The sequence below is a fragment of the Schistocerca nitens genome, chromosome 11 (assembly GCF_023898315.1).
Source record: "Schistocerca nitens isolate TAMUIC-IGC-003100 chromosome 11, iqSchNite1.1, whole genome shotgun sequence".
In the NCBI taxonomy this organism is placed as follows: Eukaryota; Metazoa; Arthropoda; class Insecta; order Orthoptera; family Acrididae; genus Schistocerca; species Schistocerca nitens.
This window is the reverse complement of record NC_064624.1, coordinates 144,935,543-144,955,965: the sequence shown is the minus strand read 5'-3', so window position 1 is coordinate 144,955,965 and position 20,423 is coordinate 144,935,543. Positions and strand designations below refer to the sequence as shown.

The following is a 20,423-nucleotide window of genomic DNA, read 5'->3' as shown; positions in this document are numbered from 1 at the left end:
TTTACTGTGATTTTCACGTTTTTTTCTCCATTTAGGCGAAGAAAAATACCCGTGAAATCATGACATCTCCTCATAAGTTGGTTCATATAATTAGTAGTTTTATACACAATCATACTATCACATTTAATAATGATCGATTGAATACTTTTTGAGTTAGACTGCACGCAAATGTGAACAAAGTCATTTAGAGATGAACGCGTTTGAGAAATCAGTTCTTGGAAACTGGAAATTCATGGAAGTCAACAATAGTGTAAAATGCTTACCAATTGATCTGCGATTCCAGCGCCATATCGTAATCATTCTTCTTCCTCACAGGCTTCATTTTGCGCTTGCTGCAGTGCTTTCCTAGCTTTCCGACATTCCTTCGATTCAATGAACTACGTCGATTCTGCCGGCATACGCGCTGGTTACCCATTTGTTCGGCATAACTGAAGCTTTACGTGTCTCCTACAATTCCTGCCTCATTCATGGCCATCAGAAGGGATGAATTTCCTTCATTGAATAAGCCAGCTGCTAAATACGACGCCAAATCAACCACTTTTAGTCCGGAGTGCAAGTGTTTGGGAGCTAATCACCAAATACTGGAATTAAAAGTTTCATTAGCATTTTGTGTGTGGCCATCTACACATTTCTCCAGTAATTCATCGCCTGATAAATCTTATATCGGAAGAATTTCCTTCTGTACGAATGCGAATTTTGCTTTGAAATTTTGACAGAGTATTCTTGGATAGGTAGCTTAACGATTTATATTATAAAAACTGGATTTTTCGAACCTCCTAGTGTGGTCTCCCCATTAACCATCGTAATCCAAATTAGGTTATTATATTAATTTAGATTTTCAATCCAGTTTGTTGAAAGTAAATGAACTGTGGAGATATATTTACTCATAAATTTACAGATTCTCCAGCAGTTGTTTATTTGGCCTGACAGCATTGTCCTTACGTCATGTTCCGCAGAAGCGTTAGTTGGTTCATCTTTATTTTTGTCGCAGTACTCACAGCTGCCGACTATAGCGACTCTCATCCCAGTACAGGTAAAGATTTTACTTGTGTAAATTGACGTAAGTCTGTATATGATAATGAATAACCAGTTTTAGTAGGTAATGAAAAACATATTCAATATGTTCATTACGTATTTCGTATATTTGTGTTTCAGGATTCGATCCTGTACTCACAGTCTACCACTTTGGAACTGACAATCAGGGTAAGTGTCATTATTTTCCATTACTTCCAGAAACTTTTCATGGTTCAAGAAATTCATGCAGTACAAACTTATCTCATTGCTAGGCTTATTTGATGATTTAATAACTGATTTGATTATTATGTGTAAAATCTCTAACTTCACTGAGTTTCTATATTATTACTTTTGCTTTTATAGTCGGTATGAGTTGGAATACAGTTTACATATGTGTTACATACGTGTTGGTAGGCCTTGAGAGTGGTAATCATACCCTTTTTCTGAATTATTTTCATAAAAGTTTAGTGGTCCCATCTAGATCAATATAAGACATGAATAGACGAAGCTAAACAGCATCATTTCACATAAGTAGTCGTGGTATACAGGTATTTGACATGTCTTCCAGGATTACGGTAGTACATTGTACACCGCCTTGCATAAATTTATATTGACTACAGAAAAACCTTCTCACGTTCACAATATTTATGTAACCAATTAAAAACACGAATCTGATAATGGTAATCATCTCAGGAGGTACCCATCAGAAACTGTAATGCTTGTGCTGACTACGTTATATCCCTGTTTCTTATCTGTTTAAATTCATTGAGGTATGGGTTCAAAATTATGGTACGTTTGCTTCCAACGTGTCCCTTCATCAGTGGCAGAATTTTTAAATTAATAGTGGATGTCATCATTGTGGTTCAGCTGAACATTTGCTTTCATGTAAAACAGAGTTCCATAGAACCTTCACATGGGCACAAACAGTAAATTTTAAAGGAGTGTTAAGTATTCCCATCTATATAGATGACTTGTAGCACTTACTCCTTCAATTTATTTTGAACAACATACTAGTTTCTATTTTCTTGGAAATAATGGTTATTTTAGGAAGACAGGTATGCCTGTAAGAACCAGTTACGTGGCACATGCTACAACTATACCAGTAGCATTATGATTCTCTTGTTAGTAACATTACTAAATCAATAATAAACCAAAACCCGTCGAGTTACCTCTTCACAGTGTGAGATATGTAATGTTCCCTATTACGATTGTCATCTGAGTGAATGTCCATCAAATTATTGCTATTTACTTTCTGTAACAGTACGTTACAGAAAGTAACTACAAGTTGGTCTACATTTTCGTAGCAGTATGTAGTTGATATGTACACTGTTTCAAAGGAACCACATGGTAAACAAAATGTCATTCAAGAATGGGACGTAATTGATGTCTGTAGATCATAAATTTTAAGTAACCACGTTGGTGTCGTCTGTAAGCATTAATTTAATTTCACACCTAATTAACGCCTGCTGTGTGCAGATTGTTACCAGAAATTCGAAGCATAAGGGGACGCTGGGCTATACAAAAATGTAACTCCTTGTACTGATGCCACAGAAACTTCCTGTGATGAGACAAGGTTTTAGCCGGTTAACTGATGAGTTACTGATTTTATAATTGCTAATAGCAGGCTGAACAGCACAAAGGCTTTAGTCAAATCACACAAGGTATTTACAGAAAAACAATTTCTGTGTCAACGCTCTAAGGTATACACAAATACAAAGATAGGAATATTCCTCTGAAAGCCAAATTATTTTTATTCCTAATTGCACAGCATTCAATACATTTGATTGTATGAATTAATTATTTTAATAATTTGAGGTTCTCCACATTTATAACATCCAATTAGAGTTGTGTAGGGCACGTTTTTCTAATGAGTTCATATGATGGTGTATTTCATTTTGATAAGACAAATACTGTGGTGAAGTGTTGCATTAAAACATGAGTGAAATCTATGTATTCCATCTAGTTCCCCAGAGTAGGTTTTCAGCTGTTTACATGATGTACTGCCACATCATGTGATGCTTATTTCTGAAGAAAGGATGATTTGGTTGAGTTACCCAGTGGTTACAGACAGGTGACTCATAACTTTCATGTAAAATATTGGGAGTTAGTTGTTGTAGGAATACACTGCAAGTCTAATGTCAGTGACATTTGAGCATCTCATGTACCTGGTCAGTTTGTGTCATTTACCTTCTGCCTAGTCTGATGCACTGTCGCGACTTCCTCCCTGTACCAACCTCTTACCTTCAGAGTAGAATGGGTTATATCACGTTCCATGTTGAAAATTCATACCAGGACGTAATATCTTAGAAATATTTTCCTTATGTTTGGTAGTAGTAGACACCTTCGACGGAGGAAAGCCATCTTTCCCCCTGTATGTCTGCCTCTTAAATCCGCCTTACTTTGTCCTTCATCTGTAATTTTGCTTTCAAGGAAGCAAATTTCCTTCATCTATTTTGTGATCCCAGACTTTGACGTTAATTTAACGCTAATCTCATTTCTGGTATTCTTCATTACGTTAATCTTTCATTTGTTCACACTAAGTACATATTTGCATTCATTTGACTCCCCATTCCATACAACAGACATTATAATTCTTCCTGGTCTTCACTGACAGTAATGTTTTAAGCGAACCTTCCCCATGGCACTTTATAACCATGACTGTTAATCCAACTCCTACATTTGTCTTTTATGTTCATTACGGTTTCCTAAATGTACAGATTAGACAGTGGGGGGGAAACACCGTTTCACTACCTTACACCCTCATTAAGCACATCTCTTTTCTCATAGTCTTCCGTTCTTATAGCTTCTTTTGTGTTCCTATACATATTATTGTATACCCAAATTTCCGAGTATTTCTAGTCATATCACGCTGTAGAACGCTTTTCCTAGGCCGAAGAATTCTATACAAGTATCCTGATTCTTCTTAACTCTTGCATACATTACCAAGTGGAATGCAGCACTTGTCGTCTGGGTTCTGTCGTGTTTCCTATGCACCTACGCTACATCTGTTCTCCAGAACAGAGCTTTCTCTGTGGACCAAAGTCTCCTCCAGCCACTCACCCTCCCACAGATGCAAGACTCTTAAGCTCAACATCGAGGTGATAGCATACAGGAGGATGGCACACTGTAATACTTGAGAATCGAGACAATCCTCTTGGCTGCCAGATCTGTCCTTTCGTTCCTCGCAATTCCGATGTGTCCTGGTACCCAGCAAAAGGACACCTAAATCCCCAGTCGTTGTAGATGGAGGGGGGACTAGCTTTCCTGCTGAGTACAAAAGTTTCACAGAGTGAAGGGAACTTAGAAAATCGGATGAGACAAGAAATTTATCACTGGAAGAACGTCTCACCTACGCCAATGACCGCAAGATCGCATAAAATTCTGCATAAAAGACAGTAAACGCTTAACGCAGTATGATCTTGAGGGCAAGATCTGTAAAAAAAAAAAACAGAGCAACCAACAGGATCCCTCCGTAGCGATACATGCATAAAAACAGCTATATTGTTGTGGTGCCCAGGTAAAATGTCAGAAAATATGTCATTAAAAGCGGAAGCAGGAGTGTAATCTCTCTTGTAGCGCCCCAAATCTAAAATCACTCTGGGTCTCTCCAGTAACCAAGGCAGTTAAAACCCTGGATTTGGGGCAGTACTGGCTCCACACTGAGGGACTCCAGCACATGGTGCACGTGGATCGCAAATGGCATTGTGGCTCTTCAACGGTTCGAAATAAGGGGGATGAACAACATATAGAGTGTGGGTGAAGTTGGAGCTGTGAGGAACTTGCATGCCTGATGCACTAGGTGGAGCTGCTGGTGACCCCCCAGCCTCAGCACATAGGCTGGGTATGGGACTGGCCCTATAGCGACCTGTGGCCAACTGGAGCCCCTCAAGGTGGACAGTGTCAATTCAAATCGAAAGGCCTCGCCAATGCATAAACCATGCACCCATAGTCCACCCATGAACGCATGAAAGCTGTGTAAAACTTCAATGCTCAGATACACATTGCTGCGGATCAATGCAAGTTCTTTAGCTGTCAGAATCTACATTCCTAAATCAATAGCTAGGGTCCGGGGTCTCTCCCAGGAATGCTGGTCCCCATGTGCCACAATGCATCCCTTGTGCACCAGCTCTCATCTGTGACAAGATTTTAGCTGACATTCCTGATGAAAACCTCCAATAGAATCTTCTGAACCTCAAAGATCCATTGCTCATCTCATGACTTCCTATCAGTCGGGCTTCTGAGCAGGCTGCCACAGCAGCAGCTTTTATCGAAGACCCAACTCTGGTATTTGCCACATAACCCAAATTGGAAGCTATGCAACATTGGTTGTAGCCCAAGTCTGGAAAAGTCCTCAATGCCATTTCCACAAGCTGAATTGTGTTACTAGGTGTTAGTGTGCCCACAAAGCTGAAATTTGCCACACCTCCACTTCTATGTCTGTGGACTGGTGACTGGGCGACACCAAGGAATATTCTTCCCAGCCATATTTTACAGAAGCGACACTGGTACAGGCTATACTCTTGTAGTCTACTCAGTTGCTTTCTATACAAGCTAAGTTGTAATGGAAGCCAGTCAGATTCCAGACTGACACTGGGTCATCAGCTACAGTAATCGACTGGGCTACACAAGCCATTAAGTCTCCTCCAGTCACCGCTTCACAACAAAGTTATAGTAACAACACCATTTCTGTTACAGGACATATCTGTTAGAGGCCTTTTCTATAGCAAACGCTACTGTGGCGCCTCAGTAGCTCCAGCTTGGATTCTGAAGGTTGTGGCCCCTTATATCTCAAACCTATCCAGCATAGACTTATTTCATGCCTTGGGGCTTGAGTTCTGCGCCACCTCTGATGCAGTCCAAGCCCTGGGCCTCTTCCTACACCACCTACATATTGGTTAAATTAGGACCAGTGTTCTGCCAGTGAGCATCCTGGGATTCCATATATACCTTACACCTACTGCAGCTCCAAAATTATTTAAGGTCTGTAGCGTCGAGTTTGCATACCAGGATAAGCATCAACAGGACTTGCAACATCTTCAGGATGAGGGCATCTTCATCCCAGTAACACACAGCCAATGGGCCCTTCCAATTTCACTGTGGAGAAACCATCAGGCGCTGGCTGCATTTGTGGTGACTTCCAGGACACTGTGAATGCCCAGTCTGTAGTCGTCAGATATACCACTCCCATGCTTCAGGACACTGTTTACATCTCGCTGGGTCTATGGTATTTGCCAAAAATGACCTTCATTATGCTTATTTGCCAAAAATTAACATCATGATGCTTATCTCCACCTCACACTGCGTAACGGCTCCCAGGAGACTGTAATCATAACCATCATAGCCACTCCTTTTGGATTGCTCCAATACACATAGCTTCCGTTTGACATCGCCGAAGTTACATCAATTTTTTGGAGGTACTATGTCGTTGTTGTGGTCTTCAGTCCTGAGACTGGTTTGATGCATCTCTCCATGCTACTCTACCATGTGCAAGCTTCTTCATCTCCCAGTACTTACTGCAACCTCCATCCTTCTGAATCTGCTTCGTGTATTCATCTCTTCGTCTCCCTCTACGATTTTTACCCTCCACACTGCCCTCCAATGCTAAATTTGTGATCTCCTGATGCCACAGAACATGTCCTACCAACCAGTCCTTTCTTCTTGTCAAGTTGTGCCACAAACTCGTCTTCTCCCCAATTCTGTTCAATACTTTCTCATTAGTTATGTGATCTTCCCATGTTCAGCATTCTTCTGTAGCACTACATTTCGAAAACTTCTATTCTCTTCTTGTCCAAACTATTTATCGTCCATGTTTCAATTCCATACATGGCTACACTCCATACAAATACTTTCAGAAACGACTTCCTGACACTTATATCAATTATCGATGTTAACAAATTTCTCTTCTTCACAAACGCTTTCCTTGCCATTGCCAGTCTACATTTTATATCCTCTCTACTTCGACCATCATCAGTTATTTTTCTCCCCAAATAGTAAAACTCCTTTACTACTTTAAGCGTCTCATTTCCTATTCTAATTCCCTCAGCATCACCCGACTGAATTCGACTAAATTCAATTATCCTCGATTTGCTTTTGTTGATGTTCATCTTATATCCTCCTTTCAAGACACTGTCCATTCCGTTCAACTGCTCTTCCAAATCCTTTGCTGTCTCTGACAGAATTACAACGTCATCGGCGAACCTCGAAGTTTTTATTTCTTCTCCATGGATTTTAATACCTACTCCGAATTTTTCTTTTGTTTCCTTTACTGCTTGCTCAATATACAGATTTAATAACATCACGAAGAGGCTACAAACATGTCTCACTCCCTTCCCAACAACTGCTTCCCTTTTGTGCCCCTCGACTCTTATAACAGCCTTCTGGTTCCTGTACAAATTGTACAGCCTTTCGCTCCCTGTATTTTACCCCTGCCACCTTTAGAATTTGATAGAGAGTATTCCAGTTAACATTGTCAAAAGCTTTCTGTAAGTCCACAAATGCTAGAAACGTAGGTTTGCCTTTCTTCTAAGATAAGTCATAAGGTCAGTATTGCCTCACATGTTCCAACATTTCTATGGAATCCCAACTGATCTTCCCCGAGATCGGCTTCTACCAGTTTTCCCATTCGCCTGTAAAGAATTCGTGTTAGTATTTTGCAGCTGTGACTTATTAAACTGATAGTTCGGTAATTTTCACATCTGTCAACACCTGCTTTCTTTGGGATTGGAATTATTATATTCTTCTTGAAGTCTGAGGGTATTTAGCCTGTCTCATACATCTTGCTCACCAGATGGTAGAGTTTTGTAAGGACTGGCTCTCCCAAGGCTGTCAGTAGTTCTAATGGAATGTTGTCTACTCCTGGGGCCTTGTTTCGACCCCAGGTCTTTCAGTGCTCTGTGAAACTCTTCACGCAGTATCGTGCCTCTCATTTCATCTTCATCTACATCCTCTTCCATTTCCATAATATTGTCCTCAAGTACATCGCCCTTATATAGACCCTCTATATACTCCTTCCACCTTTCTGCTTTCTCTTCTCTGCCTAGAACTGGATTTCCATCTGAGCTCTTGATATTCATACAAGTGGCTCTCTTTTCTCCAAAGGTCTCTTTAATTTTCCTGTAGGCAGTATCTGTCTTACCCCTAGTGAGATAAGCCTCTACATCCTTACGTTTGTCCTCTAGCCATCCCTGCTTAGCCATTTTGCGCTTCCTGTCGATCTCATTTTTGAGACATTTGTATTCCTTTTTGCCTGCTGCATTTACTGCATTTTTATATTTTCTCCTTTCATCTATTAAATTGAATATGTCTTCTGTTGCCCAAGGATTTCTACTAGCCCTCGTCTTTTTACCTACTTGATTCTCTGCTGGCTTCACTACTTCGTCCCTCAGAGCTGCCCATTCTTCTTCTACTGTATTTCTTTCCCCCATTTCCGTCAATTATTCCCTTATGCCGTCCCTGAAGTTCTGTACAAACTCTGGTTTAGTCGGTTTATCCAGGTCCCATCTCCTTAAATTCCCTCCTTTTTGCAGTTTCTTCAGTTTCAATCTACAGTTTATAACGTATAGATTGTAGTCAGTCCATATCCTCCCCTGGAAATGTATTACAATTTAAAACCTGGTTCCTAAATCTCTGTCTTGCCATTATATAACCTATCTGATACCTCCTAGCACCTCCAGGATTATTCCATGTATCTAACCTTCTTTTATGATTCTTGAACCAAGTGTTAGCTATTATTAAGTTGTGCTCTGTGCAAAATTCTACCAGACAGCTTCCTCTTTCATTTCCAATCCCCAATTCACATTCACCTTCTATGTTACCTTCTCTCCCTTTTCCTATTCTCGAATACCATTCACCTGTGACTATTAAATTTTAGTCTCCCTTCACTACCTCAATAATTTCTTTTATCTCATCATACATTTCATCAATATCTCCATCATCTGCAGAGCTAGTTGGCATATAAACTTGTACTACTGTAGTAGGCATGGGCTGCATGTCTATCTTGGCCACAATAATGCTTTCACTACGCTGTTTGTAGTAGCTTACCTGCACTTCTATTTTTTTTATTCATTATTAAACCAACTCCTGCATTACCCCTCTTTGATTTTGTACTTATAACCCTGAATTCACCTGACCAAAAGTCTTGATCCTCCTGCCACCTAACTTCACTAATTCCCACTATATCTAACTTTAACCTATCCATTTCCCTGTTTAAATTCTCTAATCAGCCTGCCCTATTAAGGGATCTGACATTCCGCACTCCGATCTGTAGAACGCCAATTTTCCTTCTTCTGATAACGACGTCCTCTTGAGTAGTCCCTGCTCGGAGATCTGAATGGGGGACTATTTTACCTCTGGAATATTTTACCCAAGAGGACGCCATCATCAGTTAACCATACAGTAAAGCTGCATGCCCTCGGGCAAAATTACAGCTCTAGTTTCCCATTGCTTTCAGCTGTTCACGGTACCAGCACAGCAAGGCCGTTTTGGTTAGTGTTACAAGGCCAGATCAGTCAGTCATCCAGACTGTTGCCCCTGCAAGTACTGAAAAGGCTGCTGCCCCTCTTCAGGAACTACACATTTGTCTGGCCTCTCAACAGATACCCCTCCATTGTGTTTGCACGTATGGTATGGCCATCTGTATTGCTGAGGCCCGCAAGCCTCCCTACCAACAGCAAGGTCCATGGTTTACAGGGGGGCGGGGATGAGCAACACTTAAAGGACGTCTCAGGGACCGTGAGCTACCTTGACAATTTTCTGGTTGTTGGAAAGTATACAGCTGATGTTGGTCTTCTCCCCATTCACAGAAGCTTACCTTCGTTGTTATCTTGGCAAATGTTCTTTTTCCATCCACCAGGTCGAATATTTAGGACACATCTTCAGGACATCAGGCATATGGCTTACACCACATTGTGTGCCTGCCATCGAAAAATTACTGGCCTCGATAGATGCATTCCAGCCGAAGTCTAAGTCAGCCAAACTGCTATAGACCATTCATGCCTCATGCTTCAGCGATTCTGGCACCAATCACTCTGTAACAGAGTTCCCTGGAAGTGGCCATCCTAATGTAATAAGGTGTTGCAAAACCTGAAGAAGGCCCTCTTCGACCGACTTGTCTCATGGTATACAATCCAACGAAAGCATTGGTATTAGTGGCTGATGCTGACTGGCACACTTTTGTCCCATATTGAGAATGGCATGGAGCGACCCACAGCATTTGTATCCAAGACACTTACAGCAGGACAGAGGAACCACATAGAAAAGGGGGCTTTGGTCATCATCTTTGGCAGCAAACGCTTCCATGCCTACATCTATAGCCGCCGTTTCACACTCATGACAGATCATAAGCCTCTAATGAGACTCTTCAAGTATTCAGCAACTTTCCACTGTGGGCTCTGTTTCTCTCAGGATATGCCTATGGTATCCAGTATCACCGTAATGCCGCCAATGCCAATATCCTATCGCGATTTCATGTCAGCCAGAACCCAGAATTTCATGAGGGTCCAGAAGTCTGTTTTCATGAGGACAGTGAGACTGCCATCACCAAAGACCTATCTTCCAATTGATGCACGCCTTGTGGGATAACACACAGTGACAGGCCATGTCCTCCAGGAGGTTTTGCATTATACAACAGAAAGACAGCCTGCAGACAAAGTAATGTCTCATGTACCCAGACCTCCAAGCCTTCTGTAGCACGCTGCAAAAGTCTTTATCCTTGCATCACGTTGCGCTGATAAAGGTCGCGATGGGCCACGCTCAGGTCCTCATTCCCAGAACCCTATCGCATTGGGAAGTCATTTTTACTCTCCTAGCAATACATCCACTGGAAGGGTATGGAGACAATGCGAGAATGGTGAAAGAGTGCCTCACATGTCAAAACAAGCAAGCTGTGCCCCCCTGTCAGTATTTTCCATCGCCTCTTATGGTGACTCATTGGTCCTGTCTTCATTTGGACTTTGCTGGCCCATTCCTTGGATCTGTGTGGCGTCTGAATTTGAATGTGAGCAGTGGGTTCTCCTTTGTGTTTTTCATGCCATTCGCAACCTCAGTGAAGACGATCCAAATTGTTGCATGGTTGTTCGCCCTTAAAGGTGTCCCACAAGCCTTGGTCACTGACAATGGCCCCAATTATCATCAGCAGAATTCTGTTTCTTGCTGTTCAATTTAGTTTCATCAGTCCACATGGTCAACCTCATAAATCACCATTTTCCCTAGAATCAGAACAGCCCCATACCTTCTTGGATCAATGGATGGTGTAGGTTTTATTTGCAGGATCCAGTGCAGCTGTGGACACCCTCCCTTTATTCTCCATTTGATTGGGCAGGCAATGTTTGAATTTCAGTTGCTGCGAAGAGGCTGTCGCTGCTGGCATATCCATGAAGTATGGGCCCATCATGGATCCAAACCACTAATGGGTGCCATAACTCCTTCTTGCACTCCAGACGCCTGTAATGCGACTCTCTTTGCGCCATCTACCATTTCCCCCACCCAAGACCTCCTGTGTGCAGCCACAATTCGTCACGCTCTCATCCCATATGAATAGAAGTGGATCCAGTCCCCCCCCCCCCTTCCCCAGAATGGTGAATGCTCCAACACGGTCGAGGCCTCCAGGGCCTGCTGTGGCCTAGATGCACTTTTGGGGGAGAAGGGCGGGCAGCGGCAACATGAATTACGGTTGTACCATGTATGTCACAGAATGTAACGCTCATACAGTCCATAGCTGCCACGCAAGATTTTCAGAAGGCGCACTAAGAACTACAGACCAATAGATATCTCGACAGGCAAAAGTAAGAGGTCGCTGGCCTTATCGCAAGACCGTGCCCGTATCCGGTCACGAGTTAGAACGGGACAGCACGGTTCTTCCTGGAGAATAACTATTTAAGGAAACCCAGGGATCACTGTGGACAGTACCCATCGACGGGAGTTGGCTGATTCATGCTATTGTCTATACGCCATCGATGACGACAATGCAGCGGCGAGAAGTAGGCTTCTGATTTGGAAAACAGCTCTCACCGAGTGTTGGTCATTTCAATGTTTAGTTCCGGCTCCAGGGATTTAGGTGGAGCCAAATCCACAGAATTGTATTTTGTTCTGAAACGCAGAGGAGGTATAGTCAGATTGTAATTATAAATTGTGACAAACAGTTAATTTGCCTTTCGAACGGACAATAATGAAACTAAGAAAATTTTTTGCTTCAACTGGGATACTCAATAACGAAAAAGAGATGGATTTTGCAGAAATTATGAGCTCCACAGTGAGAATAAACAGCTAAAGGGTAGTTCTGTTGTATGAATGCATAAACCCCACAGGAATTCCCCCACGTAGATGCAGCACAGTCATAGGCCTGTCCTCTGAAACATGCTTTATAATTGCACGAAAGTTACCCTTGTACTTGTCATCTTGTTTGTCAACTTCAGTAGGATCTAAGTCATTAAGGGGGCCTTAATGCAACCTCCTGACATCCACAGATAATCACCACATCGATGAGAGGGTCTAGCCCTTTTCTGTTTCCTTCCCACCTGCTCCACCAAGCCTTGGTCCTGGCGATGTTTCATATCTTTTGCCTTGTTCATCATCATGTGAACAAAATTTTGACCATGGATTAGAGTAGCTATATAGTAAGTACTGCACGCCTGGATGTTGAAATATTGATCATGCTTCCACACCAGAAACTTGGAGTTTTCCAGGGCTGTAACAGATTTGTAACCAGATTTGTCATAGCGAAAAACAAACAGTACTTACAGAAGACACCGTCCTCTTTGGCAGAGTATACTAAATAAAGTTGAATGTACAATATTGGCAAATTTGCAAAGTGAGGGGTAATATATAAATTGCCTTAGGCACAGAAAAGTTTTGGAATTGTTGTAGCTTCATGTGGTAATCAAATGTTTTGATACTTAGCGATCAAATACTTATCTCATAGTTAGAGCCCAATCGTGTATTGTCTCCACGCAGCCAAACATTACTATTTCCAGTCAATGATCGGCTCAATTGGACCAGAGGACCCAATCTACTCCATGTAAACACAGTCCAGACCAGTATAGAGCTAGCACCAGCTTGCACAATGTCTTGTTGACTTCGTCGGGGTCTGCACCATCCTCGAACTCTACAATCAGATCTTACCAACTTTAAACGGGACTCATCCAATCAGACCACCGTCTTCCAGTCGTCTAGGGTCCAACCAATGTGATCACGAGCACAGGAGAGGGGCTACAGAGAAAGTCGTGCTGTTATGCAAATGCACTCACGTTGGTCACCTGTTGTCATAGCCCATTAACGTAATTTCGCTGCACTGTCCTAAGAGATGCGTTTATCGTATGTCTCACATTGATTTTTGCGGTTGTTTCGCGTAGTGTTCCTTGCCTCTGACAAACGCCGCTGCTCTCGGCCCCTAAATGAACGCCGTCGGCCACTGCCTTGTTTGTGGTGAGAGGTACTCTCGGCATACTCTTGACGCCGTGGATCTCCAAATGTTGAATTGTCTGACGATTTCCGAAATGGAATGTCCCATTTGTCTACCTCCACCTTCTAATCAGCGTTCAAAGTTTATTTATACCCGTAGTGCGGCTATAATCAAGCTGGAAACCTTTTCATGTGAATCACCTGAATACAATCGACAGCTCGGCCAATAAACTGCCGCTTCATACCTTTTGTATGCCGGACTACCGCCATATGTGAAAGTGCATACCGCTATCCCATGATTTTCCTACCTCTGTGTGGATGTGGCAGCAGGCATCTCTCGTACTTTGATTCTCGAACTTCAACCGTGGACTTCCTCTGGTATTTTTCTGATGATATATAAATGTCCATTGCACCTAAACAGATAATCAACAAACCCCTTCTAGCCAGCATTATTTTATTGATTTCGTTGTTTGTTATCTTATTAGTCCCTTTGACTTTTCACGGTGTGCCTTTAACAGCACATTTCAAAAGTATTACGTTTTACAGTTCCTTACATCAAGGAGTCCAGGTCTCACATTTACAAGATGAAACACTACAAACACGCTTTTGGAAGCATTTTTCTGGTGTGTTACTAGTCAGTTTTAGAGGCTAACATCTTTTTTCCAGGTTTTGTTCTGATTCTTACTTTTTCCTCGCTCGTTACACCTCCAGCGATTTTATTTCCTAAATAAGCAACAAGGTGTCAGAGTACGTGGCCACCCACGACAGGTACTCGGACGCTGATTTGTCGTCGTTTTGTCACAAACCATTAGTAATACAGTTTCGTCATGACTTTGTCCACCTCATTTAAGGTGGAATCTAAGATGTGCTGGATCAAATGGTGTCGTTAAGGATATGTGGGTATTCACGTGACTCATTATTTTGACACAGGAAGAATGTCGTATTGTTGTGCTGACTTGTGAAGAGCAATATTCCTACTAGGAGTACTATGTGGGTCATTTTTGACCCACGTTACCCGCCTCTATAATCATCGCACGACCAAACGCTCCCGTGACTTTCAATCATTTATGGGATTGTACAACTTACCAAAATTTCATCCCCCCTAGCTCACTCACCTAGAAGTACGAAAAATTTATCTATTATACCAGTAGTACGATGTGGGTCATTTTTGACCCATACCTATTTAACGCACAGTTTGATATCAGTAATACCGGTTTTCTGTCACTAAATATGATCTGGGCACGCCTCGACGTTATTCGCGAGCTGTTAGGGTACATTATACTTTGGGCCAAAAAGAACGTTAAATACAAATTATTCGGTTGTCGAATGATACTTTATATCAGCGAGGCTTTCCGTTTTCTATGGACTGGCGACGTGCAGACCTACGCGAAGTAACACTGCAAAACTACAAAATAACATGTGACATATTATACTTCATTATTTTCATCGTGGCAGTGACAGTATAACAGAGGTAGTGGCGGAGGACATACGTTGCCATATGTAATTTTATTTATATTCGAAACAGGCTTATGCCTCTTGAAACTATTTTATTGGTCTTGACACAGCTGCTGGTCTAAGAGATTATTCATTTATTTGTGTGTATGAGTTCTGAAGAAGGCTATATTATTATAGCAGAAACCACGGTCCAGATTTTAAAAAAACAAAATTTAGTGCAACTGTGGGCTGTTTTTCATTCGAGACAACATATTATACAGTGCAGAATCCCAACGCCCCTCCTACACTACTGTCTGGAGCACTGCTAACAGTTCTCTTACACTACAGCAGATGTCAGTCGCGTCGCCCTTATGGAACGTCACGACTGACAGCTTCCTCACCTCCATTAAACAGGCAGATGAGCGCTGAAGTGGAGACGACACACTGTATGCAACACACTCACAAGTCAGGCGACCATCTTCTCACAGATTACGATGGGAAAACGTAAAAGATATCCGTATCCTGAGTAACATGCATGCTGGATGTCAGAAGAATGAGAATTCTGAGAAGTAACTTGCAGAAACAGTGAAGTTTTATAATGACACTAAGGATGGAGTCGATGTTTTTGACCAAATCGCTAGATACTACAGTCTCCGAGTTGTTACACAACGATGCTCTGTAAGTGTCTTTTCCTTGACCTCGCCATGATTAACGCTCGCACAATTTTTAAGTTATGTACCTCTCAGAAGATTTCCGGTCGGGACCTTATCCTCAGAGTAGCAGATGACCTCGCTGCCTCTTACATACTGCAGACAAAAGTCAGTCTCCCCTTACAGCCACTCGATACTGCCAATGGCCAATAAGGAATTAGAAGGTCTTCTCAAATTCAGGTTTCCTGCGGACAACAAAACAATAAAGGGAAATAAAACGTCAAGTGCAACAAGTACGTGTGCAAAAGATGCCGAGCAAAAACTGTTGTCGGCTTTCTGAATCGCTGAGTAGGCAATTCTGTCACGTCCTTTTTCTTAAATATACTTAAATATCTATAATTATAGGCTGAAGTTATTTGTTCTTATGTTTTATTTCCTTCATTGCAATAACTACAAAAAATGCAGAGCATTTTAGTCACCTACTGCTTTTCAGAATGTTTCACAAATATTTGGTGCTTATCTTATTCTTCTATAAAAGGAAAAATACTATTAATACTCACATAAACAATATGTTTTGATTCTGTTTCAATCTTTTTATAAAGAAAAACATTACAACATTGCTTTACCAAATTTACGAAAGATTGTGGAATTTCTTCTGTAACATTTAAAATAAAAAAAATGTTTACTTAGAGAAAATTTATATTTGACCATGTACTGTTCATTTTAGAGACGTATTGTCAACATGAAGACGCTTAAAATACCACCCAAATACGAACAAAATGGTGGTTTTCTACTGCGGGTCAAAAATGACCCACATGGTACTACCAGGGGTTTGGCGAAGTCTGGTTCTTTTAGTGTTAGGAAGTGATGGTTGACGCAGATCCAGTTGTGGCTCAAGCATGTTCTCACACGGAGGGTGCTGTGCAAGGGGGAGGGTCTACTCAGTGACGCTGTGTTTCAGAATCGCCCACAGCAGGACAGGCCCAGGAGGTGAAAGAGGCTGCAGCTGTGGACCTGGGCACCCTGCTGGACGCTGGAGGCAGCGCCGTGGTGACTCTGGTGGCGGGCGACACCCGTCTGGCAGCGCACAGGGCCGTCCTGGCCGCCAGGAGTCCCGTGTTCGCCGCTGTTTTCAGCCACGGCACGCTGGAGGCCGCAGTCCCAGACGTGGGGGGCCCACTGCTGCGCCACCTCGTGGCCTACATGTATACCCTGCAGGCCCCGCAGCTGGCCAGAATGGCCCCCCAGCTGCTGGTCGCGGCTGATATGTACGGCTTGTCAGGCCTGAAGGCACAGTGCGAGCAGCAGTTGGCTGCACAGCTGTCTGTTGAGACTGCGGTGGCCACAGCTGTGCTCGCTATTCGGAACTCCTGTAGCAGCCTTAAGAAGGCCGCCGCCGCCTTCATAAAGACTCATATTTTGCACGTGATGGCCACGAAGGGCTGGGCAGATGCGCTACATTGTCAGCCTGAAGATCTGATTGAAGTGCTCAAGCTGCTGTCTGAGCCACCAGCGGAAACCAGGTAAATACAAGAGAAGCTACATGTCTACGTTGTCCAGTCCTGTGTAGTTCTGTGTGTGTGCGTGTATTTCCAGCTCCTTTACGTGTATCTGTGCAGCAAAATACACCATCACTGACAGACATTTACTGATATCTCGCGATGCTTTCATTGATTTCTCATGTTAGTTTAATGTTGTTGTTGTGGTCTTCAGTCCAGAGACTGGTTCGAAGGAGCTCTCCATGCTACTCTATCCTGTGCAAGCTTTTTCATCTCCCAGTACCTACTGCAACCAACATCCTTCTGAACCAGCTTAATATGTTCATGTCTGGGTCTCCCTCCACAGTTTTAACCCCCCACGCTGCCCTGCAATACTAAATCAGTGACCCCTTGATGCCTCAGAATATGTCCAACCAACGGATCCCTTCCTTCAGTCAAGTGCTACAAATTCCTCTTCTCCCCAATTCTATTCAGTATATCCTCATTATTTCTGTGATCTACCAATCTAATCTCCAGCATTTTTCTGTAGCACCACATTTCGAAAGCTTCTATTCTTTTCTTGTCTAAACTATTTATCACCCATCTTTCACTTCCATACATGGCTACACTCCATACAAATACGTTCAGAAAAGGCTTCCTGACGCTTGAATCTATACTCGATGTTAACAAATATCTCTTCTTCAGAAACGCTTTCCTTGCCACTGCTGGTCTACATTTTATATGCCCTCTACTTCCACCATCATCAGCTACTTTGCTCCCCAAATAGCAAAACTCATCTACTACTTTAAGTTTGTCATTTCCTGATCTAATTCCCTCAGCATCACCTGATTTAATTGAACTACATTTCATTATCCGCCTTTTGCTTTTGTTGATGTCCATCTTATATCCTCCTTTCAAGACACTGTCCTTTTCTTTCAACTGCTCTTCCAGGTCCTTTGCTGTCTGTGACAGAATTGCAATGTCGTCGCCAAACCTCAGAGTCTTTATTTCATCTCAATGGATTTTAATTCCTACTCTTAATTTTTCTTTTTTTTTCCTTTACTGCTTGCTCTATATATAGATTGAATAACATCAGGGATACGCTACGGCCCTGTCTCAGTCCCTTCCCAAACACTGCTTTCCTGTCAAGCCTGTCTATTGTTATAGCTGCCATCTGGTTTCTGTACTAATTGTAAATAGCCTTTCGCTCCCTCTATTTGACCCCTGCCACCTTCAAAATTTGAAAAAGAGTATTCCAGTCAACATTCTCAAAAGCTTTCTCTATGTCCGCTAATGTTACAAACGTAGGTTTACCTACCGTTAATCTATCTTATAAGTTGTAGGGTCAGTATTGCCTCACATCTTGCAACATTTCTATTGAATCCAAACTGGTCTTCCCCATGCTCGCTTTCTACCATTTCCATTCGTCTGTAAAGAATTCGTGTTTATTATTATTCTGCTGTTACCTGTTAAACTGATAGTTCAGTAATATTCACACCTGTTAGAATTAAAGAAGTACTAGATCCAACTGGGTTTATTACCGGATAGGTTAGGTTTAAAAAATCACTGGAGAACTTAATTATTCGTAGATTTATAAATGGTTTTATCATTATTTGCGGCCATTAGATGTGCTGCCTTATAGGTTCTGATGTAAAGAATCTAAATAAGCGGTATATTGCTGTGAAGAGGGTAGGAGCTGTATCAGCAGTGGGGTGGACACAGTGATGTGCTGCTCACAACAGATGTACACCAGACACAACGATGTGTAGTGTCAGCAGCCATGGCAGCGACCTGCAGGCTTTATTCTGTGTGCTGTGCAATTCACCAAAATCTCTTTACTCAATATTACATATATTGTTGTCTGCTGTCTCTTCTGGTGTTCACGATGAGATACTTACAACCGACATATGCTGCATAAAGGAAGGATGGCGTTGATCAACAAGCGTGTAGTCCGGCGTTAACACCAGGAACTCTGCAGCGCAGTTCAAAGAGATCAGAAAAGAATTTAAAACTTTCCATCTCTGATGTTGTCATGACATAAAAATTAAACCTTGGAAAAAAATAGGTGCTGTACAGAAGACGGTCAGACTGATCACTATTTCCACACCACTACTGCAGTTTGATTTATATGTTTCTCCTTCACTTTCTATGTTCATTTCTGAAATATACCTACGGTTCACAGAACAAACTTTGTTTATTCTCCCCAAGTAGTAGAGTGTTATTAGATACACAGATCTTAAGATGTGTGCTAGAATCCAAGAAGGAGGGTGCGGTGCTGAATCGAATCATGAGGAAGACATCCGTTGCAGGACGTGACACAAGTACGTCTGCAGGAAGCTGTAGGTACTTACTCCTCAAACAGCCTGCGGCCACTTCAGGAGACAACAGACCAGTCTCCGCAACCCAGAAAGATCCACAAAATGCGCACATCCACACAACGCTTCCCATTTCCTTTCGCCTTGTGTTCCGTTGTTCCAAAGGATATGTGCTGTAATTTGGACATTCCCATTCTCTAGCACATTAGGAAGGTGGTTTTATTAGTCAAAACACTGTATTTGCTTCTTGGTGGAACATCTGTCAGTTGTCTACCAACCTGGCAGCCTTGCTTGTAGTTCTCTATGCTGTTTCTAAAGGCTGCCCAAAGAACTTCACAGTGTTAGGACATTCCCTAGCCTATACATTGCAGTTACTGATACATCTCCCACAATATGAGTATTCATAAGACCTTTTGTCTCATTATCATTTTCTATATGCTGTATCACTTAACAAATGCACCATAAAATCCTAATGCCCAATAGTTGACACATATTTGCTTTTTGCAGATGTTTTGTGTGTGTGTCTGTGTGTGTGTGTGTGTGTGTGTGTGTGTGTGTGTGTGTGTGTGTGTACAGTAGGTTCAGAAATTTCCTTTAGAGACTTATATGATTTGTAGAGGGGAGTGAGTACTGGAATCCATGTCCAGAAACAAACCGTTTCCCTCCTACGACGGTTTCAGTTCAGATGTTTAACTCATCCACTTCTGCTTGAGCAGCTGAGTTAGGTGTGATGCAGTACAGTTACTAGATAACAATTCGAAAGAAACACAACGAAAGATTCCTTTATCAGCTAAGCCTCCTTCTTTGTATTATCACTTAAATATTACGTGTTCACATTACTCCAAAGCAAAAGATCAAGCTAGCATACTGTACATGCAGAAGGTAATGTTTAAGTGTTAATGCAAACAGATGTATGGAAGTGATAAATGGATGCTTGGCTGTGTTTACTTTCGGACTGTTACCTAATAACTGTATTACATCATGCCTAATTCACTTCTTGAAGCAGAAGTGAATGATTTAAACACGTGAACTCAAACTGTCGTAGAATGCATGCAGTACATTTCCAGACGGAGTGCCTGTTCAACATATTACGTTCTCTCCCCCCACTACAAGTCCTAGTAGTTTGTAAAGAGAAT

General features: G+C 42.1%; 1 protein-coding gene across 3 annotated transcripts in view; it reads left to right on the top strand.

The window, feature by feature from the left end:
- LOC126212958 (ankyrin repeat domain-containing protein 65-like) overlaps nucleotides 1–20,423 on the top strand; it is a 55,151-nt gene that overhangs the window by 13,519 nt on the left and 21,209 nt on the right. For 2 of the 3 annotated variants that reach the window (XM_049940486.1, XM_049940484.1), the window contains exons 2-4: nucleotides 899–1,033; nucleotides 1,156–1,203; nucleotides 16,456–17,017. In XM_049940486.1, the coding sequence (XP_049796443.1) occupies nucleotides 946–1,033; nucleotides 1,156–1,203; nucleotides 16,456–17,017 (698 nt within the window). In that variant the 5' untranslated portion in view covers nucleotides 899–945. The remainder of the gene's footprint in view (nucleotides 1–898; nucleotides 1,034–1,155; nucleotides 1,204–16,455; nucleotides 17,018–20,423) is intronic. The other variant, XM_049940485.1, reaches the window with a different exon arrangement.